This window comes from Silurus aristotelis (genome assembly GCF_946808225.1).
Source record: "Silurus aristotelis genome assembly, chromosome: 8".
Taxonomy (NCBI): domain Eukaryota; kingdom Metazoa; phylum Chordata; class Actinopteri; order Siluriformes; family Siluridae; genus Silurus; species Silurus aristotelis.
The window spans coordinates 20,089,788-20,117,143 of record NC_139581.1 but is presented as its reverse complement, the minus strand read 5'-3'; the positions used below and the strand labels follow the sequence as shown (position 1 = coordinate 20,117,143).

Genomic DNA, 27,356 nt, shown 5'->3' with positions numbered 1-27,356 from the left:
CACACACACACACACACACACACACACACACACACACACACACACACACACACACACACACACACACACACACACACACAAACTCACACACACACACAGTTTAAGTGAAAGACTGACATGATTTCTTACTAAGAGTGGTTAAAAGTACTAATAGTATGTATATTAACTATCAAGTATTAATAGACACGTTCATGTTTATTCAGAAAAATCCTTCATAACTAACAATGATTTATTTCCTCGGGCCACAGAGGGGACTTTACATTGCTGAAATTTTCACCAGCATAACATAAAAGACATGTTTTCTGTAGACAGTAAGACATGGCAGTCTGTGCTGTTACTGTAAAATGAAAATAATGCACACCTTGCATGTGTGTGTGTATGCGTGTGAAGCATGATACTATTTTTGTACAAACACCACAGTCTGGAGCGCTATTCCAGTTATACAGCACTGGTTTCCTAACGATTACAATGTTTCATTTATTGATGTGTATAATGTCAAAGGTTTTAACATTTTAGATCCAAATTCATTGTCGTGGAACTTCCAAGAAACAAGTTCCTGTTCTTGCTTATGTTATAGCCGTGATAATCACAATTTCCTCACCAGCCTCTCTCTGTTATTCTCTCATTTACTGTATCATTCGATCATCTCTCTCTCACTCTCTCGCTGTAAAAACGCAGGTTGCCATATTACAGAGAAGCCATAAAACTTCCTCTATCCTGAAGACATCTGTGACAAAAGTTACAAAGCTCCTACAAGAGAGATTCACTCCAAAAATGTTCAATGTCTCCTAGGAAAAATTGCATCATGTCAACAATGATACGTTTACTGTAAAAAAAAATAAGGTATTAAAATCTGTTTTTATTAGTTTTAGATAGTAGTGATAGTTGTAATTAAAGTAGTAAAGTTGTAATTCTTTACTGTAAAAGTCTCATACTATAGATACTGTAAATATCTATACTGTAACAGTCTCATAATATTGATATGAGAGCATTTATATTAACTTATAGTTCATATTGTAGCTGGAACTACATTCTAAGACCAGAGTCAAGCATTCAACAATGATGTGGCATAAAATATCTAATCCATCTATCATCTTTTTTTTTTTTTTGCAACAATTGCCTTTGTAATGGATTTTTTTGCACATTTGAAGTAATTGTGATTGAAAAAAATATATATATATATATTGTATTTAGTCGTTATTTTTGTTTAAAATAAGAATTTTGCTGATGCAGTGATTAAGGTTTTTAATTCTAGAATTGGCTGTGATAAGTTTACTTAACAGGGGATAATCTTCCTTTACCAGTTTTTAACCTTCTGTCTTCAGTACCACTCATATTACATCACTTTATTGCCATAAACAGTTTACATGCTGTTTTTGCACATCTTTTCTGGATTGCTGCTATTACCCTTTTGCACAACATTGTGTTTACATGTTTGCTACTGTTCACTTTATGTCTCTTTACAACAGGTTAACTGGCAGAGCTATTTAGTATTTTGTGTTTTGTGTGTTTGTCTTGCACTGTCCTGTGTTGTCTTGCACTGTCTTGTGTTGTCTTTGCACTGTTGCAATGTGGCGAGGATTCTTACTAGTCCTTAACCCTGTGTTTTCTGTGTTTGTTGTTGTATGTAGCACCAGGGTTCAGGAGGAATGTTGTTTTATTTGACTGTGTACTGCATATTCAGCTATATATAGTTAAAATGACAATGAAAGCTTTTTGACTCTTGACTCTTATCTAACCTATGGGCAAAAACATATATAGCAGTAATAGATCACTATGGTTGTCAGTTGTTTATGTTAACTGCTTGTGTAACCCTATGATCTGTAAACACCAGAAGACGAACAGATGGAAGACATTTATAACTGTTTAAGGAAGTCTTAGATAAATGGAGATGGACAGGAAATATACTGAATGGTACTGTAAGAAAGTGGGATGGTAGATGATGCTTAGTTAATTTGCTTATCCAATTAACTTTCTTTTCTTTTGCTCAATGAAAAATGTTTATATGCATGAGTGTGTCCAAATAATTCCTTGTGTGATGGATTTTCAGGTTGGTAATTTAATGAGATTTTACTTGAGATACAGAGCTACCTGAAATTTAAATTTCAATAAAGATTATTAAATGGTACTAAGGACTGGCCTAATTTCATTTTAATATGACATAATAAGAAGCCTTCTGATTTATTTTAGAGTGACTTTGGCCCCAAGTGAACAGGAAATTGACTTCAAATAGAAGTCAAGCAAGTAAGCACCTTTGTATTAGGAACAGCATTGATAACTGAGCCCTCTGACAGCGTACCCCACTCTCCCCCTGCTTATGTGTTCATTCACAGCCATGTGTTTTCAAAAATAGGTCATGTTAGTTAATAATATTTATTTATTTACTTTATTTATTTATTTATTTATTTACTATCTACGGTGGATGTAATCAGACACAAATTATGAATGGGCATAAAAATATTTCATTCAGTATTTATTTTTCATCTTTTGACACATATGTGCCACAGGTTAACAATACAATGTAAAGGGAAAAGGCAGATCAATGTTTTATCAAGCGGAATTTACAATATGTTTATATTGTTTTACAGAAAAATTACAATACAGTACCGGTCAAAAGTTTGGACACCCGTTTATCTAAAACATATTCTGGGTTAACACGTTTTTTGGATGGAATTGACAACATAATTTCATACAGTATATGTTCTTTTATAGTTTGGATGTCTGCGGTATTAATGTACAGTGTAGATAGATAGATAGATAGATAGATAGATAGATAGATAGATAGATAGATAGATAGATAGATAGATAGATAGATAGATAAGTATATCTACATACATATGTGAAAATTCATAAATAGGAAATATTTCAGCAGTACTTTTGGGATATTGGGATCTCGGTGTCACCTTCGGATTTATTGGTGGTGCTTGAAACGCATCCCTATTATTATTTAATTTTATTGCTTTTTTTTGTTGAATTTCAGACTCTAAAAAAAAATATTTCAGCATTCTATTATTCATTTTTTTCAGTCAAATCATGTATTTATTTTGTATATTTATTTTTTTACACAATTAAAATGAATAATGAATTACAATAAATGAAACAAAAAAAAACTAATGTCCATTGGAGTCCATTTATTTAATAATAATAGTATTAATGTAATAATGTCTTTAAAGAAGTGTGACTGGTATCGGCGTTTTTAAAAGTACTAGGTATCGAATCGAAATGTAAATGAGTGTTATCGCCCATCCCTTATGGTGTATGGTGTGTATGGTTTCCCTGTTTCTCCTCATCCTCCTCCTCCTCCTCCTCCTTCTTCTCCGCATCTCATTATCCTCCAGAGCGTCTCTAGGTGATTTAGCGCCGCCAGTCTGGAGCAGGTGTTCAACATGGCGAGCTTGGCGAGCGGATCTCTCTCTCTCACACTCTTCTTCACCTGTCTCGTTTTTACAGCTTTTCTGCCTGAAGGTAAGCCTCGAAAGTTTGCAGCACTTCGGCGGTAATGCGGGTTTGCGCGTCAGTCAATAGAGGAAGCGCTAATAAAACCACGTTTACGGCGCGGAGGTGAAGAAGCTGCGCGCGGATGTTTTAATTTGCGGCGTTTCCCCAAGTGTGTGTGTGTTTATGTGTGTGGTCTCACGCGCGCGCGCGCGCGTGTGTGTGTGTGTGTGTGCACGTGTGTGTGTGCACGATGTCTTAGAAACGTGTTGTTTGTGTTTACACGCTGTTTTCGCTTTGAAGTCTTATTTATTGGTGTGTGTGTGTGTGTGTGTGTGTGTGTGTGTGTGTGTGTGTGTGTGTGTGTGTGAATAAACTCCGGGACTGGATTGAGAGAACGGGAATAACTCAAAGTCGCCAAGGTATAAAAGCTCGCAGTGAAGTCGTATTGCCAAAAAACAAACAAAAAAAAACAACACCACCACCACAACAAATCAATCAATCAGCTGGATCTTTTCTTTTCTTTTTCTTTTCTTTTTTTTTTTTTTTTTATTCGCGCATCTGGGCGCCTGTTGTCGTTCCCTCTTCTGACTCCCAGTGCGTGCGCACGCGAGACGTGGCTTTTCACCGACGTGTTTTTCTGACCCCTGTGGATCCAAAAGAGACACCAGAAGACAAAACAGCTCCTTCCCCCTCCATCCCTCCATCTCTCCATTTGTAGTGCCCGATTCCAGCATCAGGAGAAGTGGACTTGAGGGATTTGCTCTGGTTTGGCATGTAATCCATCAACAGGTTTAGTGTAAGAAGGAAACCTGACTCACCCAGCACTGTGAGCTCTACCTCTGTCAGAAAACCCCTAAACATCTGAAAGCCAGTGTAGAAAAATCACCCAGAGTGACAATATTACAAAAATACATATAAAGAAAATCATATAAGCAGTTAGTTTCGCTTCACTAATCTGATTTGGTCGAGAAGCATTCTGAGCGCTTATATTCCCTATAACCGCACTGGCAACGTTTTAGTGTCTCAATGTGTCATTGTGTGTGTGTGTGTGTGTGTGTGTGCGCGTGTGTGTGTGTGTGTGTGCGTGTGTGTGCGTGTGTGTGCGTGTGTGTGTGTGTGTGTGTGTGTGTGTCATTCAAGTCAAATTGTCACTTCTTACCTTAAAATCATTAATATTCTCCACTTAACAGCCTCATTAGCAAACATGCCAAAGCATAGTCTTCAGGAAAATAGTTTAGTTCTCTCTCTCCAGTGTTCTGTATTGTTTAAAGATTTATGATCAAACTCTTGATGTCACCCAAATGAGGATGGGTTTCCCTTTTGAGTCTGGTTCCTCTCAAGGTTTCTTCCTCATAACATCTAAGGGAGTTTTTTCTTGCCACAGTCACCATCATCAGGGATAAACACACACCATTCACCTTAACTGTTGATTTCTGTAAAGCTGCTTTAAAACAATGTCTGTTGTGAAAATCGCCATAGAAATAAACTTGACTTGACTTGAGGAAAATATCTTCTTGACTAGTTCATCAGATGAAGATGGATGAAAGGATGATAAAAATGAGGAAGAAACATACATTTTTTGTCATTTTTAAGAACGCATTTTTATCAAAAATGCACAAATCAATCTTGGCTGTCCAGCTAGTTGATGAGTTAAAAAAAAAGTGAGTTTTCGCTTCTTTGGGATTTATTTTTTTTACTACCAAAATACGATTTGGTCATACAGTTTTCTTCCCAAAATGTCGCTTACATTCACTGTATTAATGACTTTTTAAAGCTATATTGCGCTCACATTTTTTAAGTTATACTGAGTACTTGGCTTCGTTGTCATATTTAATCATTATAACCACACTTCTGGCTTTTGAGATAGTGTGCCTCCGAAATAAAATGGGGTGTATTATTAGTATTTCTAGAAAATTTTTTCTAATGATATATATTCTCACAAGCGGTCGCTTGGTTAAAACTGAAAGGTCTGGGCCTCATCTGGAAGAATTTTGCAAGATTTTCACAGCGAGGTTCCCTTGAAATTTGAAATTGGTTATGTCGCAAATCAATCTGTGATACCCCGATGCTGATATTCTTGCAAGTACTTTTTGTAGATAGTTATAAATCTAAAATTTATATTATGCCAAGAATCTGCTTTCACATATTGGATGTACAGCATGTAATTAACTGTGTGTCATTTTGCATACTTAATAAAGTAATAAATCTAGTGCAAGGATTATCTCAGGATAAGGACTCACAGAAAAGTGGGTTGAAATATAATTTCTTGTTCTTGTATAATGTTTCTGTTTTAAATCTTAAAAATCTTCATACAGAATATTATTTTCTGTATGAAGCACAGGCACTTTGGGGAAATTTCTTTCTAATTGTCTTGTGAATAAGAATAGGAATGAAAAGTTCAGGTTAAAAAAAAAAAAAGGTGGTTCTGAATATAGCATCAACAAATTGTGTTAAAAATTCTCTGTGTTTAAAAGCTTCCACTTAAGCAATTATATAATATGCTTTATGGACAAAAGTATTTGGACACCTGACTTTTACACCCGTATGTAGTTCTTCCCCAAACAGCTATAGAGCTCTGACCTCAAACCCTATTGAACACTTTTGAGATGAACTGGAATGCTGATTGCAATTCAAGTTAAAGGCAAGTAAAAGTGATATACAGTGGGTACGGAAAGTATTCAGACCCCCTTAAATTTTTCACTCTTTGTTATATTGCAGCCATTTGCTAAAATCATTTAGGTTCATTCTTCTTCCTCATGAATGTACACATAGCACCCCATATTGACAGAAAAACACAGAATTGTTGACATTGTTGCAAATTTATTAAAAAAGAAAAACTGAAATATCACATGGTCCTAAGTATTCAGACCCTTTGCTGTGACACTCATATATTTAACTCAGGTGCTCTCCATTTCTTCTGATCATCCTTGAGATGGTTCTACACCTTCATTTGAGTTCAGCTGTGTTTGATTATACTGATTGGACTTGATTAGGAAAGCCACACACCTGTCTATATAAGACCTTCCAGATCACAATGCATGTCAGAGCAAATGAGAATCATGAGGTCAAAGGAACTGCCTGAAGAGCTCAGAGACAGAATTGTGGCAAGGCACAGATCTGGCCAAGGTTACAAAAAGATTTCTGCTGCACTTAAGGTTCCTAAGAGCACAGTGGCCTCCATAATCCTCAAATGGAAGACGACCAGAACCATTCCTAGAGCTGGCCGTCCGGCCAAACTGAGCTATCAGGGGAGAAGAGCCTTGGTGAGAGAGGTAAAGAAGAACCCAAAGATCACTGTGGCTGAGCTCCAGAGATGCAGTCAGGAGATGGGAGAAAGTTGTAGAAAGTCAACCATCACTGCAGCCCTCCACCAGTCGGGGCTTTATGGCAGAGTGGCCCGACGGAAGCCTCTCCTCAGTGTAAGACACATGAAAGCCCGCATGGAGTTTGCTAAAAAACACCTGAAGGACTCCAAGATGGTGAGAAATAAGATTCTCTGGTCTGATGAGACCAGGCACTGCTCATCACCTGTCCAATACAGTCCCAACAGTGAAGCATGGTGGTGGCAGCATCATGCTGTGGGGGTGTTTTTCAGCTGCAGGGACAGGACGACTGGTTGCAATCGAGGGAAAGATGAATGCGGCCAAGTACAGAGATATCCTGGACAAAAACCTTCTCCAGAGTGGAGGTTTACCTTCCAACAAGACAATGACCCTAAGCACACAGCTAAAATAACGAAGGAGTGGCTTCACAACAACTCCGTGACTGTTCTTGAATGGCCCAGCCAGAGCCCTGACTTAAACCCAATTGAGCATCTCTGGAGAGACCTAAAAATGGCTGTCCACCAACGTTTACCATCCAACCTGACAGAACTGGAGAGGACCTGCAAGGAGGAATGGCAGAGGATCCCCAAATCCAGGTGTGAAAGACTTGTTGCATCTTTCCCAAAAAGACTCCTGGCTGTATTAGATCAAAAGGGGGCTTCTACTAAATACTGAGCAAAGGGTCTGAATACTTAGGACCATGTGATATTTCAGTTTTTCTTTTTTAATAAATCTGCAACAATGTCAACAATTCTGTGTTTTTCTGTCAGTATGGGGTGCTATGTGTACATTCATGAGGAAGAAGAATGAACCTAAATAATTTTAGCAAATGGCTGCAATATAACAAAGAGTAAAACATTTAAGGGGGTCTGAATACTTTCCGTACCCACTGTATAATATAGGAACTGATTAAAATTATTAAAATGTATTATTTCTGCCTGCAGTGTTTTTGACTTAAAATATTATGAATGATAGTACCCTGATACAATTTTTTTTATATATATAACTTTTTAGCTGCCTCAAAGTGCCACAGGGAAGAAAAACAGATGAATTACTCTTATGACTTCTTGGTCCAGTATGAGAAAGTCAACATGGAAAAAACCCTGTGGTTCGCCTAAAAGTGCTTTAAATTCTTGTTGCTTCTTTAAATAAAAAACATTCTCATGTTCCAACTATTAAAGCTGTCAATATAGAAAGCTTAAAGTATTCCATATGCTTTTTTGGTTGGCGGAAATCCAGCTGGCTCGTGTTAGAGTAGCTGTAGCCTACACGGGTGAAATGGTTTCAACTGAGCTGCTCGGTTGGGTTCATCCAAAACTGTTATTATTGTAATATATGTATTTAAAGGGACTCAGTTAAGCTAAATTATAGAAATGAACCATTTTTCTAGATTCTAACCTGCCTGGTGACTAATGATACAGTGTTCGCGCACAAAGGTTTTAAACCGAGCTGCAATGTTTATAGCAGTCATTTCCTTACTAGGTCATTTCTTTGTTCATCATCCTGCACAAATCAGTCTGATCAAACGTATCACAGACATCCCATTAAACATAATGTGTAATAGCTATCATTAGCTGTAAACCGGCCAAACATTCGTTTTTTGTATTAGTTTCAGGTCATGTGTCAGATCAGTACAGAATGAGAGTTGTAATAGTGCAAGACTTCCATCACCCTTCATCAGTCATCTGTTTTATTAGGAACATTAGGAGCGAAGGACAGAAAAAAATGACACATCGCAGTCCGTTAATAAAAAAACCTTTCTTTCGGCTTCTTCCGTTAGGGGTCGCCACAGCGGACCATCCGCATGTTTGATTTGGCATGTTTTTACGCTGGATGCCCTTCCTAACGCAACCCTCCCCATTTATCCGGGCTTGGGACTGGCACTAAGGCTTGTGCAACCCTACTGGCTGGGGTTGGTGAGAGCACCGCATGCTAACCACTAGACCACCAGGGATCCGTTAATGTAATGCCTAAAAGAAAATGAAGAAAAAAAAGGGCAAGTTGTTTATATAGGAATCTGCTAAGATCTAGGACTAATATCCAGCGTATCACAAAACGGTTTAGATTCCTCCTAAGTAGATTCTAATATTAGAATTAGTGTGTACCAATTTGTAGGTTTTTGAAGTGAGGATTCTGAAAAGCACCCTGGTGGTCTACTATTTACAGTGGTGGTTGAAATACACTATTCCTGTACCTAAATTATAGTTCAAATGTGCTGCTTCAGTATTACACCAGCAGCTTAAATATATTCCTTTTCTACTTGAGTAAAAGTACAAAACTTGCTTCTGAATGGACTTAGGTATAAAAATGATATGAAAACCTTTCTTTCTATTGAACTGTGGGGTTACACTTGTGGTCTTAGGGCAGGTCCTTATTTATTTATTCACTTCGGAGTAGCAAAGAACGGCGTGTTTTTTTTTCTAATATAGTGAGAAAAAGTCAGATATTACACCAAAAAAAAGAAAAAAAGTCCCGCAGTAAAACTTTTCCAAAATGTACTTAAGGGCATTGTTTTGTCACGAGACTCATTTCTGAGTGTTGTAAATAAAATGTGGGAAAGAAATTAAAGGAATAGCTCAATTCTGTAGTATTAAGTTTTTTAATGAACAATGAAAGAAGAAAAGCTGGAACACAATAAGAATTTGTATCACGGTATCAGCGTGAGTAACTATACAGCTGTGTACCAGTGCGTACTCCTTTAGTACACACTCAATTGTATGTACCTTATTTTACACACACTTAAACAAAGTAAATACACAAAAGTAAATACTTTGAGTTGATCGTATAAGTAGGCGTACTGGGACCCAGTAATAATAAATTGAAGAAGTCATTTATTTCTCTATTTAAAGCTGTACAATTTTATTTAGCTCATTAGGTTTTCATTATCCGCTGACATATAACACAGTCTGTAATTGCTAAATAATGGACATTAAGTATACTACATTACAGTCATCGCAGACGTTAATGTATCTGAGGTGAAGGGTATTCACTGTTAACTTACTGGGAAAATGAGTTGATTTCGAAATCTCTAGTGATTATAAGACACGTGGTGTACGTTTATTATATTTGCTTGTAGCTTGCTAAATCAGGCTGTTTTTTTTCTTTTTGGTAAATAGCATGTGTAAAAACTTCTAAGCAAGGGATATGTGAGGTATAACATAACATATTTATGGTATATATCAGATTTAAGAGATAGATCAGTGATTTTCAGAACCTGTGCTAGTCAAATCAAGTATACCGTAATATGATATTTAATTTGCTTTGCTGCTTTTAATAAACTAATATAATTTGTTATAAGACGAGTTGGAATATTACGTACATGGGTGTGAGCGATTAAATTCAATTCACCACTATGCCAGTTTCGAATGTATGGAAATGTTATAAATACATAACTAAAATGATTGTGTTTATATTTGAAATGGTTCAACCTCTTTAGAAACAATGTTAGCGATGTGACAAGTCTTTTTATTAAACTTTCACTCAACAAATACGTTTTAAAATCACAAATATTTTTGCTCAGCCATCTGACATGCACAGAATACCAATTTTTTTTTATATACCTGTTACCTCACTACTAACAGTTCATTTTCAATTATGAGCATCTTACAAGAACATCTTAAGTATTGATTCATTCCAAAAAAAAAAAAAATAGGAAAGGGTGTTTGTGTGTGGTCATCAGGACACAACAGAGAGAATTAGATGAGAGGCAGCAGATGAGATGCAGGCTGAAGGGACAGAGAATGCCTCATTCATGACAGCAGCCCGGATAATGAGAGGCGAATATGATGAGAGGACGCGAGTTCATGTCTGCTACGATAAATATGTCATTGTTTCTCTTTGCCCTGTCTTTCACGGAAAGAGCCGCATTGTCTATTCTAGTTACGCACTGATTAAATTTTGGCAACAACCAAGAATGGATGAGGGGAAAAAAAAAAAAACAGAGATCAAATTATGTTGTTTTTCAGGGCATCCAGTGGATAATGGACTATTTCATCTAGCAGCAGAAAACAAATAACAGTGATGTAGTGTTGCACTTACACCAGTGCCACTGATGTAACCTTGTTCGTTTTTTTTTTTTTTTTTAATGAGGAATTTCTCTTTTTAAAGTGCATTATGAAGTTTAGTTGCAAGTTTATCTGCTTGTTGCCAGTTGATGGTATTCAAAAAGGAACGCTTTAATGAAATCGGTCTCGTATAGATATCATGTACAGTGCACTCAGTTAAACATTCCATTCAGCTCATTTTTCATTTGCAGCTGATTTATATCTATAGCTCATATCACCACATTTCATGAAACACACTAAAGAAATCCATGAAATCCATGTGAGGGTGCATGAATCTCAGCGTGATCTGACCCACTTAGCAACTGGTGGCACAAACTCTGTAGTCCTTATTCTGTTTGTACTCTTCTTGTTTTTTTTTTCTATGCCTCAAATCAAAGAAAACACTTTAAGCCCTGTGGGAAAATACATAAACCCAGTTTTTTTTATTGGCCATTACAATATCACTGAGTGGTCTTGATGGTCTTGTTTCCAGATGCTAGGCAGGACATGAGTCAAATCACTTTGACTCATGTCAAAGGTTTGACTCATGTCTCACCAAGGTTTGGATGAGGTAATGATATTATTTTTGAAATTACCATGTGCATATTTATTTATTTGATTATAATTAAATTGCTTGTCCTGGTTTTATTCTACATATCCATTTTCCTTTTTTTTTTTTTTTCCAATATGAATATCTGTACACAGTATCCATGCTCATGCATGCAGTTATTCAATCAGCCAACCATGGAGCAGCAGCATAGTGGATAAAATCAGACACATTTCATGCCGATTTCAAGAGCCTCACTTCATCTTCACTTCGGTGTGGAGATGAGGAACAAAAATTTAAGGGTCTAGTGGGTGAATGTTCAATAAAACTTTAAAACAAAGTTACAAATCAGACATTTACAAACCAAAAAAAGTTTTCTTCTTTAGCAGTCCAGTTTTAGTGAATTTGTACCCACTGTAGCAACAGATTTTTGTTGAACCTGATGTGGTCTTCTGCTGTTGTAGTCCAGACACCTGAAGGTTTGACATGTGGTGCATTTTGAGGTACCGTTCTGGTTACCATGGGTGTAAAGCATGATTATTTGAGTCACTGTAGCCTTCCTGTCAGTTTTTAACCAGTCTGGCCATTCTCATCAACCAGACATTTCCACCCACTGAACTGCTGTTCACTGGCTGTTTCTTGCACCATTCTGTGTAAACTCTAGACAGTGTTGTGTGTGTTAAAAAAATCTCATGAGATCATCAGTTTCTGAAATACTCAGACCAGCTCATCGGGCACCAATTACCATGTCAGGTTCATTGTCATTTGTGTCACATTTTTCCCCCATTCTGAGGTGAACATTAACTCAAGCTCTTGACTTCAGTATCTGCATGAATTTATGCATTGCATAATTGGATTTAATAAAACAATTGTGAATTCAGTATCCCAACCTTATTTTAACTGCAGACCTAAAGGCTACAGGTGTGTCTCAGTTTCCTGTGATTCTGACACAATATTTGGTTGAGTTACACAATATTGGCTCTAATACCTGACAATCTATGTGCAGTGCACGTAAATATACTTAAATACTGTTAACTACGCTTAATGCCAATATTAATTATATCGTTAATATGTTTATGAATTCATTATTCATTTGAATTGTGTCTGGAGTGGCCTTAAAAAAAAACTTAAAAACAGACAAACAAAACAACCTAATTAACAAAAACACCAGCACAAGTTATTCATTCCAAACCGTCAGATTTTAAAAGACTTTTATTGCTCAAGAAATAATTCATTTACAAGCAATTTGGACTTGGCAGTTGCTTCATTAACATGGACTAAATTGAAAATAAGCAGTGAAATATTTAACCCATGTATGCTGTTGTCACACTACGTTGGGAGTCTTATTTACTATGTGGCACAAAAAAACAAAAAAAACAACTTAAAAAATATTTTCTCCAAAGAATCCGTTTCCATTCCTTTTAAACCCCATTGTGCTGTTGTTGTGTACAGAATATTAGTCTGTTTCTTGTTCATCATTTTGGATGTGCTACATCAAATGCTATTTTCCAGGTTTGCAGCTTTAGCTCTTGTCATGTTAAACTGAGAAATTTGCAGTGGTGGATGAAGTACACAATCCTGTAGTAAACAATGAGAATTAGATTTGAATAAATTAAAAGTTTTATTCTCTTGCACCTCATATCTTTAAGGATTGAGTTTTCCATTCTTACAGACACACAATATGCTTACTCCACACAACCTCTTCAAGAACTCTGGTTATCATTTAATACAATTTATGTCACTACAAAGGAGAAAGGAACGGCATGTTTTCCTGAAATGGGGTGGAGTAAAAAGTAATATGCAATGCATTAGAATAAAAACTGAAGTATGTTTCCTAGTGGTGGACAACAATTATACAATTTATCGTTAAGAAAGGGTCCTCCTTATTGTTACAGACATAATATCTGCCCAGAATATAGGATCTTATTTTAAATATTTGCTTTTATTGTAATCATATATTATATTAATCTAACTAAATCTTACCGCATAGTAATAATAGTAATATTAATAATCTTTTGCATAATCCCCTGATTTACTCAGGTTTGTGTGAAAATCTGGCAACCAAGGCACGATATTGATAAATTTAAGAACACAAATGGCAGCCCCCCAAAATGCATATGGGCTCGAATAAAAACATCGTCATCATTTTTGAACATTGTTAACACTCTGAATAGGAATTCTTGCCTCTAAACCCTTTTTTGTTGAGTTTGATGCTAGCTAGCTTGCCTGTGAGCTGCAGGGGAGTTGTGATTTCTGCACCACTCGGTTTAATAACTGTAGCGAGATCTAGCTGGAGACCTACTACTGTTACAATAGAAGCATTTGAACATCAAATCAAATAGCACCCGGTGAACACCTAACTGCCTATTACTGAATCAAATTCTAAAGTGTTTCATTTGTTATCTGGACATAGGCACACAGCTCTGTACATTCAGTTTCCAGATATTCCTCCTTGTGGAATTAAAGTATTTCCTCCTGTAGTCGCTTCACTGCTGCGTTTTAAATCGGCTTTTTTTTTTTTTTTTTTTTTTTTAAAGGGTGAGCACATACAGTACATCCAAAAAAAAAAAAAAACGAAAAAATAACTCCATTGGCTTTTGGTCACACATGAGCCATCCAGGAATAGTACTAGGTCTTGTCCCTCTGTTGCATCAGAATTATTGGAATCTTTAATGTGGCTCGTATTAACACACTCACTCTTCCTGAACAATCAGTGTTCAGTTTTCCATGTTAAAGTTTATCTGAGAAATTCTCTACGAATCACAGCGTTGATGCTCCGGTAAGCACAGGAGATGATTGGAGACAGTAGTCAAGGCGAGTTTTTATTTTATTTTATTTTTGTCCCAATGAGCGTTTAGTATGGATGCATTGAACCCGGTTTTGTTTAGTTTTTTTGCTGCTGCTCGTTGCAGTTCGATTGTGCAGGTGAGAGCATAGCAATTTCATTCAGGACAAAAACAAGTGGTCCGAGACAGTCCAAGTAAAGGAGACTGGCCTGAGTTCCAAGTGAATTCAAACACGGTTCATTTGCAGTAAGAAAACAATTCGACCCCGAATCGACCCAAATGCAAGAAGTTAACAATACATGCTGTGCATTTTGAGTTGTGTAGGATTTCCTGAGGGGTGGGGGTAACTGAAATCATGAGTTGTTATTCTTGATGCCATATAATTATATAAACTACCTATTTTATATAATGACAGTATTTATATAATGTTTTATGTCAATCTTTCCTTTTTTTGTTTTTAATTGTCATGCATATTTGGCTTTGGTTTTATATACACTTTGCATAGATGTTTTTTTCCAATCAAATAATATCGAACTATACAGTAAATTTTCAACTCTACACAACCCGTAGCCAATTATTTTGTTTGTTTCATAATGTTGCAAAAGCGAACAGTGGAGTTTTGGTTAAAAGAAAACAATCATTATAAGCATTATTTAAAAGGTGTTGAGAAGGATTGATTTAACCTTTTATTTAAAGTCTTTTTAAAAATGAACTTAGATTTCTTTGTAATTACATTGATAAAGCAAATGTAAATAAAAGCAAAAGGAGTTGGCAGGGCTAATAGAAATTGCTGGATAGCATTTACATTTATGGCATTTAGACACTTTTATCCAGAGCGACAAAACTTTGCCATGTCAGAAGTGGAACTGGAACCCACACCTCCATCAGAAGTCCAAAGTCCTCTGTTAGCCTTTGCCACAGAATTTGGGACTCACAGCTGAAAACACTTACCTAGCTTTAAATGTTAACAGTTCCTGATAAAGGTGGGCTACATACACAATTTCACTTCGAGCGTTACTGTCTATTATTCAAAGTTGATAATGCTCAAAAAGATAATACGTTTTAGAAAGTTATATATGATGAAGAACCATGAATATAAATTTCCTGAATTATTATTTTTTCTTCATATATAAATACATAAAATCAGTAATGTAGCAATACAGAAAAGTACTGAGTTAAAAGCCATGTGTCTCATGAGTTGATTTTTTAAATTGAATAAAAATATCATGAAAATTTTGATTCCTACAAACATTTATCTGAGACTATGTCTGGTTCGCCCATCCCCACCTTAGATGTAGGTGAGGAGGCCTGGGGTACAGTCAGCATTCTAATTAATCCCAAAGGTGTTCAGTAGGAATGAGATCAGAGCTCTATAGCAGGCTACTCGGGATCTTCCTCTCCAAACCATGTAAACCATCGGAGAGTGGTAGCTCAGTGGTTAAGGTTCTGGGTTACTGATCAGAAGGTCAGCAAAGCTGCCACTCTTAGGCCCTTGAGCAAGAACCTTAACCCTCTGTGCACCAGGGGCGCTGTATCATGGCTGACCCTGCGCTCTGACCCCAGCTTCCGAGCAATCTGGGATATGCGAAGAACAAATTTCACTGTGCTGTAATGTATATGTGACAAATAAAAGCTATTCTATATATTAAAAATAATATCTTCATGGAGCTCGCATTGTGCACAGGGACTTTGCAATGCTGGTATGGGTTTGGGTTTCTAAGATAAAGTGAACATAGATTTTATTATACCACATCCAAAGACAATTATGTGCCTCCAGCTTTGTGGTCACAGTTTGGAGAAGAACCACATATGGCAGGAAGGATCAGGTGTCCCAATACTTTTGTCCATTTAATGATCTAATTTCATGTTCTACCATTGAGATTTGAATTTTTTGAGCGATAAGTCACACAGGCATATATTAGTATTTAAATGACAGAACCGTTATTAGAATACACGTCACTGAATATTGTGGTAAAAAGCATGAGTATTATGTGCAATAAAATGTTGACTATGTTTGGTAAAACTGTGATGTTGGTAAATATTTGAATCGCAGAATGCATGTTGAGTTGGAAGGCATCGTGTTCCACTGAATGCAGTCTGGACCTCAGGTTGGATAAGTATTGATCAGTGGAGACAGAAAGTGGGACTTCCAGCTGTCTAAGCAAGAGTGAGTGACCAATCAATAGGATGTACAGATGGTGACTTGGGGGGAAAGCGCTTTTCAGTAGAGCTGCTAAATACTTGATTGTCAGGACATTGAATACTCTCAGCAGTTAATCTCATTACCTAACGCAAGAGGAGGCGATATGACAGCAGCATCTGTTTGCACAGTCACAACTGGCTGTGCTGCGATAACATCATTATTTCCTGCATGGTACGAGCGAGATGTCTTCTCTAATATTTAACTAATGAGTAAATGCACTGGCAATTATTGTAACTTGTTCTAAGATCGTTGCATGTTTATCAATCGTTTTAACACAAAACTGAGGCTCGCAACAGGAAATGATGGCATTTAATTTCCCACTATAGGCATTGCATATTGCTAAGGGTTGTATCCTTGATAAATCCTTAAGGAAGGCACACATTTCTAATGAAATTCCTCAGACAATGAAACAAATGGGTATTTTATTTATAGCACTCAATTTTTCAGAAGATTTCACCTTTGATCCCTACCATTTTACACATCTTTCATCTAGATTGTACCCTAATATGTGTCCCCCAGTGTTATTACTTAATATATTAGATGGTTGATGCATCACAAATTATGTTTTCACACATTTGTTTAATGCTAGTTTCACCCTTGAAGCACCACACGCATCATCTATTGCGAGAGGATTTGGTCGTGGCTTGTATAATATTACGAAAAATGAAGTTGCTCGAGCGCATTTGTGTTTCACGGACATTTTTCTCCATTATCTGGATATAACCCTGATGCTCAAGAAATACAAAACAACCAAGCATCTTTGTTATAGCTGAATTATCCAAGGACTGTGCCAAAAAACTAACAAACACAATAAAAATTAAGATCTTACAGTTCAGCTACAAGTCTCCAGAGTGCGATTTCACAGTTTGAATACTGATACTGAGGTCTTGTGAAATTTTGAAAAAACTACAATCTTAGGAGACACAGTCTTAGACATAAAAAGTAAGGCAGAATTACAGGCAGGCTTTTTTTCACACAAGATGAGTGACTATGAATGTCAAAATTAATGTTTATAATTGGAAACAAGTTACAATCAAAAGGTTAGTTTATTGGTTAGATAGATATATTATATTAGCTAGCTACAGTTAACACTGGAAATATTTCTTAATTAAAATCTTATCCAGGTTGAGTTACGTTTATCTCTTATATACAACTGAGCAGCTACAGGGTTAAGGGCCTTGCTTATGGTCCCAGGAGTGGCAGCATGGTGTATCTGGGATTTAACCTCACAAGCTTAGGATCCAAAGTCAATAAGCTACCATCTGCCCTATATATCCTATATAAAGAACTGTAAAATATGGCAATATACTGTAGGTTATAACTCAATATTATCCTATATTGTGTATACTGCATAAGCAAATTGGCCAAAGCCACTTTTTGGGATCTGACTAACCCACAAAGGTTGAAGCATGGAGGAGGAGAACCCGAGCAACACAGACATTTGCCCAGTTAAAAGATAATAAAACTTGAGAAGTTTGTTTTGTATTTTGGATTCTCGAAACATGAAACTTCAAAGAGTTTATAATATTTACTTTCTATGCTATGTATTAATTTTGCTGATTTTAATAGCAGCCGTGAATGTGTGTTTAATAGTTTGTATAGCTATTTTATAGGAAATATACATTATCTCACAAAAGTGAGGTAATAAAATACTCCCCAGTACCAGCAGCACTGATACCACCACCATGCTTGACTGTAGGAAAGACAATAACACAAAAACACAATTTTTTTGTACTCCTCACCAGGTTGGACCACACCTGCTGAACAATATATTAGCCTCATCTGACCACAGGACATGGTTCCAGTAGAGGGGGTTGTTAATCAGTTTGAGCTGCATTGGTGTTGATGAAAATATCAACAGGTATACTAGAGAGGCTACAGGTGGAAGCCACTTGTTTTTTTTTTCTTTCACATCTTTTCTGACTGTTTTTCACTAGTTTTGAATTGGCTAGGGTCAGTACTGATAGCATAAGGATCTACCTGAATCCAGAGGTTGCATAGGTAGTCCAACTCCTCCAGGGTGGAACATCAATACATGCCATTGCCAGAAGGTTTGCTGTATTTCCCAGCACAGTCTCAAGAGCATGGAGGAGACAGGCAGATACTTTACAAGAGCTGGACAGGGTCGTAGTAGGTCTTTAACCCATTAGGTATCTGCTTCTTTGTGCACTTCCAGAACCCTACAAAATTACCTCCAGCAGGCCACTGGTGTGAATGTCTCTGACCAAACAATCAGAAGCAGACTTCATGAGACCCATTGTCCTCTAGTGGACACTGTGCTTACTGCCCAATTTAGTTTGACCGCCATTTGCCATAGATCAACAGAATTGGCAGGTCCCCTACTGGCGAACTGTGCTTTTAACAGATGAGAGCAGGTTCACCCTGAGCACGTGTAAAAGACGTGAAAGAGTCTGGAGAAGCCATGGAACACATTATGCTGCCTGTATCATTGTTTAGCATGACTGGTTTGGTAGTGGGTCAGTGATGGTCTGGACATATCCATGGAGGGACACAAAGACCTCTACAGGCTAGACAATGGCACCCTGACTGCCATTAGGTATCGATAAAATTCTAGGGCCCACTGTTTCACCCAATATCTATAGTTCCTGGCCTCATGTGGCAAGAGTATGCGGGCAGTTCCTGGAGGATGAAGAAATTGATACCATTGACTGCCCCCCACACTCACGTGACGTAAATCCAGTTGAAAACCTCTGGGATATTATGTTTCGGTCCATCAGACGCTTCCAAGTTGCACCTCAGGCCGTCTGGGAGCTCAGTGTTGCCCCAGTCCAGATCTGGGAGAAGATTCCCCAGGACACCATCTGTTGTCTCATTAGGAGCATGCCCCTACGTTGTCAAGCATGCATACGTGGGGGCTATTCCAACTTTTGAGTTCCATTTTGAGTTGCTGCAGTGAAATTTCAACAAAGTTGACAATCCTGCTACATAATATTTTCACTTAGATTTTCGGGGTGTCACAAATCAGTTCTATGCATATTCATAGTCAAGTGATGTAGCTGAGGCAGAGGAACTGGAATTCCTAATACTATGCTGACATTGCAGGCATTTTGACTTCTGGGTTTATTTGACAGTGTTTTCCACAACAAACTTTTTGGTTAATTTAAATTCAAAAGAATTTGGTGCATAGAAGAGATTTGTTTTACACTTTTTGTTCAGCAGTAACAAAATACAATAATAACCATTGCTCTGGTGTGAGATTTCTTGATATACCTCCTACAAAGTTAATAACTCAACCCAGTATACTCTAGGATTTGAGGATTGTTGCCAAAGGCTTCAGATGATATGTGGTCTGTATCTAGTGTATATAGTGTACAATATTAAAGATAACAGCAGGATGAATCAACAGTGCATTCAAAATGAAAGGATAAAGCAGAACACTTCATTATTTGATCACAGCACGAGGTATGCCTGCAGAGGAAAGGGGTGACATCTGTCAATTCTAGGGTTTCATACGCAAATGCTCAGTGAACATCCAGTTCTGCATAGAGAGGCTAGAGGCAGCTCCAAAGCGACCCTAAGAAACGGCGATGCCGGACCAGTAGCTAATCCTCTCTGACAGGAAAGTCTTAGCTATGGTAATTGCATTGCTGTTGTGGAAGTTAGACTAGTTGTGAAACCTCATTTGGCCTCTCACATTTTATCAGCGACTCAGGACAGGCAAAAAATGGCGTTGCCAAAGTGTGTGTGTGTGTCTATGTGTATATGTGTGCGTGTGGGGGGGGGGGGGTGTTAGGGTTATAGCATACCAATTTAGGGTATTTGAATGGATAAAGAGATCTTGATTTAAATTTAAACATGTAAAACACCTCATTCATATTGCTTTCACTGTTGTTATTACGTTTCAAAACAGTTTGGAGCTGATATATTAGTGCCGATCACGAAAAGGCTAATTGCTGAACTTTTTTTGAATAAGCTTTCTCAGACGAACACTGACACAGCGCATCTGTTTAACGGGGCGATGGAGGATAATGAAGTTGTATCATTTGAGTGGATTAGCCATTGATCCATTTTAACAGTTGGTCTATAAAAGTTGATGCCAATATAAAACGAAATTAAATACTTAACAATAAACTATTTTAAAGCACTTGATATTTTTACAATGATTATCCAAAATGGCCTGATTATTTGGATATGGAAATTGAATGTGGCATTGTGTAACCTTAGAATGTCTGCGTATTTAATGTTTCAAGCAAATGCTTCCGTCTGGTTGAGTTTGTTTTTCAGCAAAATGAGACTTTTAATGTTTCTATTTTTCCTCCTGTGTATTTACAGCCATAAATGAGTTTTAATTGCCTGATAATGAGAAACATTTTTTATTTGATTCTCTCACCTAAAGGTATTCCCCGACCAGTTCATAATAATTCATAATGATGTGGTACTTCAGGACTACAGTAACGAAATAACTATGGGTTTGTTTTCATTCACAATCATTTGCTTGTTCTTTCAGCGAGTTACTTTTTTCATCAGCTCCTCTTCCACTAGTTAAAAGTGCAGTGTTTTTAGGTAAGACATCTGGAAGCCATTTTGATGGCTTTACTCTTGCCCTGCTAATAGACATGTGCATCGGTTTAATTATGGTATATTAAGCCCTCACAGTGACACAGGAGATAGTCACAATATACGAAGTGCTTTGACAGCTATGTACATTGTTTCTTTCAACAGTCATCTGAAAGGCCGGCGAGAGGGCATTTGTTTTGCTGGTGTAATTAGAAGCAGAATTTATGGGAACAATCAGGCTTTCATTCAAGCGAAGCCTATTTAGATGTGACATCAGGACTTATTGTTCTGCGATGCTGACGTCCTGTTGGAAACCTGACATTGCAGACAAGCTGTCAGAACCCTTTTAAAGGGGTCTGTACAACAGCGTAATTATGACTTGCGGATGAAATTTGGAAAATTTCAATTTGTCCATGTGGTAGTGGTCGGATTTCTTTTGAAAGTTTTTGATTCAGACTTGGGCTAAATTTAGTCATTAAAGATTGAATACAGAATTATGCACCAGATAAAACTTCAGACTTATCAGAAGTTAGAGACACTGAATCATCCAGAGATTGATTAAATCCCAGCTATCTGTCCAGTATCAATCCCATTGATACTAGCCAATCCTGTGTATCTGTGAGCTTGTGTATGCAAAAAGGGATAAGATTTGCTCTTGTGTTGTTATGGAGATTGAGCATATAGCTGATAAGTGGAAATTGTTCCAATACACAAAAAGTACACCGCAGTACACCCCTAATTTTATAGTACACTACAGTACACTGGTAACATTACAACACACTACCATTAGTGCATTAGGGTTGCTGCAGTTCACTACACCGTAAATATTACAGTAAACACCACAGTACACCAGTAATATTATATTACACTACTGTACACTATTAATATTACAGCAGACTATAGTGCATCAGGGTTGCTACAGTACACATCAGTACACTAGTAATATTACAGAACACCATCAATGTTAAAGTAAACCAGTAATGTTACAGTACACCACAGTGCATCACTAACTCTACAGTACACCAGTAATGTTACAGTACACCACGGTGCATCACTAACTCTACAGTACACCAGTAATGTTACAGTACACCACGGTGCATCACTAACTCTACAGTACACCAGTAATGTTACAGTACCCCACGGTGCATCACTAACTCTACAGTACACCAGTAATGTTACAGTACCCCACGGTGCATCACTAACTCTACAGTACACCAGTAATGTTACAGTACCCCACGGTGCATCACTAACTCTACAGTACACCAGTAATGTTACAGTACCCCAGGGTGCATCACTAACTCTACAGTACACCAGTAATGTTACAGTACCCCACAGTGCATCACTAACTCTACAGTACACCAGTAATGTTACAGTACCCCACGGTGCATTACTAACTCTACAGTACACCAGTAATGTTACAGTACCCCACGGTGCATCAGTAATTCTACAGTACACCAGTAATGTTACAGTACCCCACGGTGCATCACTAACTCTACAGTACACCAGTAATGTTACAGTACACCACGGTGCATCACTAACTCTACAGTACACCAGTAATGTTACAGTACCCCACAGTGCATCACTAACTCTACAGTACACCAGTAATGTTACAGTACCCCACGGTGCATTACTAACTCTACAGTACACCAGTAATGTTACAGTACCCCACGGTGCATCAGTAATTCTACAGTACACCAGTAATGTTACAGTACCCCACGGTGCATCACTAACTCTACAGTACACCAGTAATGTTACAGTACCCCAGGGTGCATCACTAACTCTACAGTACACCAGTAATGTTACAGTACACCACGGTGCATCACTAACTCTACAGTACACCAGTAATGTTACAGTACCCCACGGTGCATCACTAACTCTACAGTACACCAGTAATGTTACAGTACCCCACGGTGCATTACTAACTCTACAGTACACCAGTAATGTTACAGTACCCTACGGTGCATCAGTAATTCTACAGTACACCAGTAATGTTACAGTACCCCACGGTGCATCACTAACTCTACAGTACACCAGTAATGTTACAGTACCCCACGGTGCATCACTAACTCTACAGTACACCAGTAATGTTACAGTACCCCAGGGTGCATCACTAACTCTACAGTACACCAGTAATGTTACAGTACCCCACGGTGCATCACTAACTCTACAGTACACCAGTAATGTTACAGTACCCCACGGTGCATCAGTAATTCTATAGCACACAAGAAATATTACAGTATACCACAGAGAATATTAGTCAGGGTTGATGCAAGCTCATCATTATTATTATTATTATTATTATTATTATTATTATTATTATTATTATTATTATTATTATTATTATTATTATTATTATTATTATTATTATTATTATTATTATTGATGCAATGCCGGTTTAGGTTGCAGTTGTGTTTTGCTATCAGTGAGGTGAACTGCTGCTGCAGTGTATTTTGGATTGAATTCGAAATTAAAGTATTGCATTCAACCAAAGTCCATTGCACACAGTCTCACATATAGCTTTTATACTGTATATCCAATTAAAATCTAGATATACAACACTGACTATACGAACAACTTGAACTTTAAATGCCTTCAGGGTGATACATTTTCCACTGAGTCAAAGAAGCACATTCTCGGCTTTGTTTTTCCAGAGTGGACAGCATCAGTGTCAATACAGAATAATGAACCTTAAGTGGCTAAATTCTCCTTTTATGCACGCTTTACATTTGCAAGTTGACCTTTTCAGAAAGACGCTGCTCAGCTACTCTGTTTTATTTAGTTTGTTTGAAAGTTGTGATTTTCTTTTGCTCACTTTTCTTTAATGTCTTCTCATAAAAAGGTGTAGTGCTTGAACATCTCTATTAAAGACTATTTGACGGATTTAAATGGAAGCGGCATGTCATTGTTTAAGGCTGTGAGAAGCCTGTTATGCATTATCCAGACATCTTATTTCCTGTCTCGCCCCACCGCTAACTTGTCATTGGAGGATTGTTTGCCTTCATGGTTCATAGTTTGGAAATATAGCCTGTTCCGTGGCCTTGCTGTCATGGTGGTAAAAAAAGGGAGGGCTGAAATGATCGGCTGCATCTTCCTAAGTGAAGCATATTCTTGCTGTCTACAAGAAAAACTTTGTGGTAAATATCTTCCAGGGGATCTCTCTGCAAGCACCTCCAATTTGTCAGCCATCAGCAGAGATCTTCAAAATGTCAGGCCGAGGATTTTATTAGGGGTGCCCTTCATAGGCTTTAATGAGACTTATGTCTGTTTGAGTGTTTCATTTACCTAACACTGACTGCTGTTTGCAACCTCGAGGTGAACGAGACATCTCAAAGACACTCTTTCATACTTTTTCCAAAGCAGTTTCCTTACAGTAATTGCCTGCCCATGCTGCCTAATTAGATGGGTGAAGTTTTGCATCCTAGATGTGACACTTTGTAGTTTCAATTACATTATGTCTGTTTCATTAGGCTTTCCATTCCACCAGGAACAGGCTTCAGTCGAACACAGAGTTTTACTCGGTTGGCACTAAGATTATATTTTTGCCCTTCAGAAATTTCACAGATGAAAAATACTGCATGCTTAATTCTAATGGAATACTTAAGCAGCAGAAAGTAAAATCATTCGTAGATGACAGCTGTGCTGTATGTGGATGCCTGCGGCTTCCAGTAAATATTACAGTCATCTAATGACTCTGGATTACTTATATTATTAAAACCTTTTTTTTTTTAGATCATTTCTTTTGGTCCTCATTTGCATAGTAACTTTATAAGATATTTTAAGCTTAGTGTCCTCAGAAACCCATAAAAAACCCCTCCAAAAATACCCATCCAAATGGGTGGTTTTCTTGTAGAGCTCCCTTTGTAACCACAAAGGCTGCCAGTGAAAAGGTTCAGAAGCCATCTGTCAGCATTTGTGGTTAACTGCAGCAATCTGTTTTGGTCCAGTAGACAGTGTGTTTTTTTCGACGGTTCCACTGTAAAACAGAGCCAGAGAGCGTTGCCGGAGCTTTAAGTCTCACGGTGCGGAGGACATATTGCACTTATAAGGACACGTCCTTAAAATTATACTACTTGTAAGTAGTTAAGTTTTGAATGGATGCTTGTTCAAATACAATTTTCATTGACTCAATCGCAGAAAACTATTCTATTTTATACATAATACCCTGTGTAGGTTTTGCAGTGCTATTATGTGATATGAAAATATATTGTGAAAAATAAGCCATTTGGTTTTTAGAGTTTACAATAGCAGGTTTCCTTTTTTATTTTTTATTTTTTTGGGGGGCCAAGATTTTTCTACAATGATTCTTGCTTCACCTTTTTGGAACCAATTCTCTCTTTAAAGAGAAATCGTCAAATACTTTTATGTTCATGCTTTTTTTTTTTAAGTTCCACTATTATAAACCCGGCATAAAGTGAAGTTTGAGAAGTGACAAAAATGGACAAGATACAGTATACAGTATTGCTGGTTTAAAACTTCTACTGGTGTTAATTCAGACATTGAACATCAGCATGCAGCGGATAAAAAAAAAAAAAGGGACATGAAAATATTCTTCAGGCTATTTAGCTAAGGAGAAAGTAATTAATTATGAGTGAAGGAGGAAAAAAAAAAAAAAACGCCTTCTGTATTCCTGTTTGCCAAATGCCAAAAATGTCATACGGTATAATTCAGAGATGTAAGATCCTTAATGAAATGGATGGCAGCTAAGGGTGAGGATTTTGACCCCCAGGCTACATCCACATTAATCCGGACAGATCTGAAAGCTATATTTATATTTTAAAACGATTTGCTTTCATTGATTTTAAATCTGCCAGTTTTCCCTCCTGTTAAAATCTGATATTCTCCTTTTAATTTCCTCCTTCTTTCACCACACAAAATTAGCTGTCTCCTGTTTACAGGAGAAGACAAAAATGTAATGCCAAATTGATATAAAATAATTTGGATAAACCCATTATTTATCTGGAATAATTTGGATGTAATCTAAGTGATATATTGAGCTTTTGGGGCTGTGATACAATGTAGGTGTACTAGTTTACCAGGCATCTTCCTCATTCATTTGAAATTTCAATACTTTTTCATATTTTATGTATAGCGTATTTTACAATATGTATAAATTTGCATGCATAGATAGATAGACAGATAGACAGATAGACAGATAGACAGATAGATAGATAGATAGATAGATAGATAGATAGATAGATAGATAGATAGATAGATAGATAGATAGATAGATGGATGCTTGAGTTTTTTTTTAGTGTTGTTGTTGTTCTATTCAACTCCATTTTGGCAACACCAGCTCCTGCATGTCTGTGTTGAGTCATTTTTCCACGTCATTTAAACGGCTGCTTCTTTCAGTTCTTGGCGGTGCGCTTTTTAATTAGGTCCCCCTGTTCCTCATTTCCAGCTTTCATATGTAATCTCCGAAAATCCCAGCTTACTATTCAGTGATTCATCTTAAAACAGACTCTTTAGTAATTGCAGAGGAACTAATAAGAAAGGGTATGTAGTTACGAGAGTGAGAAATGTAAGTCTGGGACTTAAAAGAAGATAACCTTTTTGTTCAGTATTGTGTATTTGCAATACGACTGGGTAATGTAATACCAAAGCATGGTTTAATTCTTAGCTCTCAATTCTTATTCTTCACTGTATATTGGTTAACTACATTTTTCTAATATTTGTATTTTATCTGAGGGTTTTTTTTGGCATCTAGTCTTTTGTTTATAGTGTATATAGATTTGCATTATTGTCTGTTCATTTCAGTGGCTTTTTAATACTAAACCATTTGATTGTGTAACATCTAATACTTCTTGCATGTTGCAGGGACAACACTGATGTGATATTGTCCTCATAAACAAATTGATTTGCCTGTGCCATTGTTATTCAGATAAGCATAATGCTTAAAAGAAGTCATTGCTCTCCGGATCCCTCCTTATTACAGGGTTATGTGTTAATCCAGAGTAAAGATACTGTCAAATATAGACTCAGACAAAGAGCCAGAGACGAGAGAACGAGGCTTAAATAGGGCGAGACACATAAGTAGGGCTACAGACAGGTATAAACAAAGCTAACAATTGCAGTCATTTTGTGGCTAAAACGAACAACCCAGTGTCTCCCATTGGTAAGTTCTTTCAGTCAAAAACAGTTTGGAAATCTGATTGGTTGCAATGTGTTAATTATTGTTCTACTGAGAAATAGTGTGTAATTGTTAAGGTGTTAAGGTTTTCTTAAAATAGGCAAAATAAATGTCTTCATACACTAGTGTCTTCATGCAATACAGTGAATCCACAACCATCATCTATAAAATGACATGATGGATATTTTTTGGGGAAAAAAAGATGGTAATCAGGAAAAGGCTGGTGTATAACTGCTATAAGTGATCTATACTGTATACTATATATTATTTATGTGCATCTCCATGCATGGTCAACAATACGATACATCGAAGATACATATGAAGCAGCTACTAATGCAATGCGATTCGATTCACCCCTATTATGATGC

At 37.1% G+C, this 27,356-nt stretch overlaps 1 protein-coding gene across 4 annotated transcripts in view; it reads left to right on the top strand.

Moving 5' to 3' along the window:
* The first annotated feature begins 3,336 nt into the window (after positions 1–3,336).
* cadm1b (cell adhesion molecule 1b) overlaps positions 3,337–27,356 on the top strand; it is a 190,027-nt gene continuing 166,007 nt past the window's right edge. For 2 of the 4 annotated variants that reach the window (XM_083549455.1, XM_083549453.1), the window contains exon 1: positions 3,341–3,465. In XM_083549455.1, the coding sequence (XP_083405581.1) occupies positions 3,387–3,465 (79 nt within the window). In that variant the 5' untranslated portion in view covers positions 3,341–3,386. Of the gene's footprint in view, positions 3,466–27,356 lie in introns of all 4 variants that reach the window. The other 2 variants (XM_083549454.1, XM_083549452.1) reach the window with 2 other exon arrangements.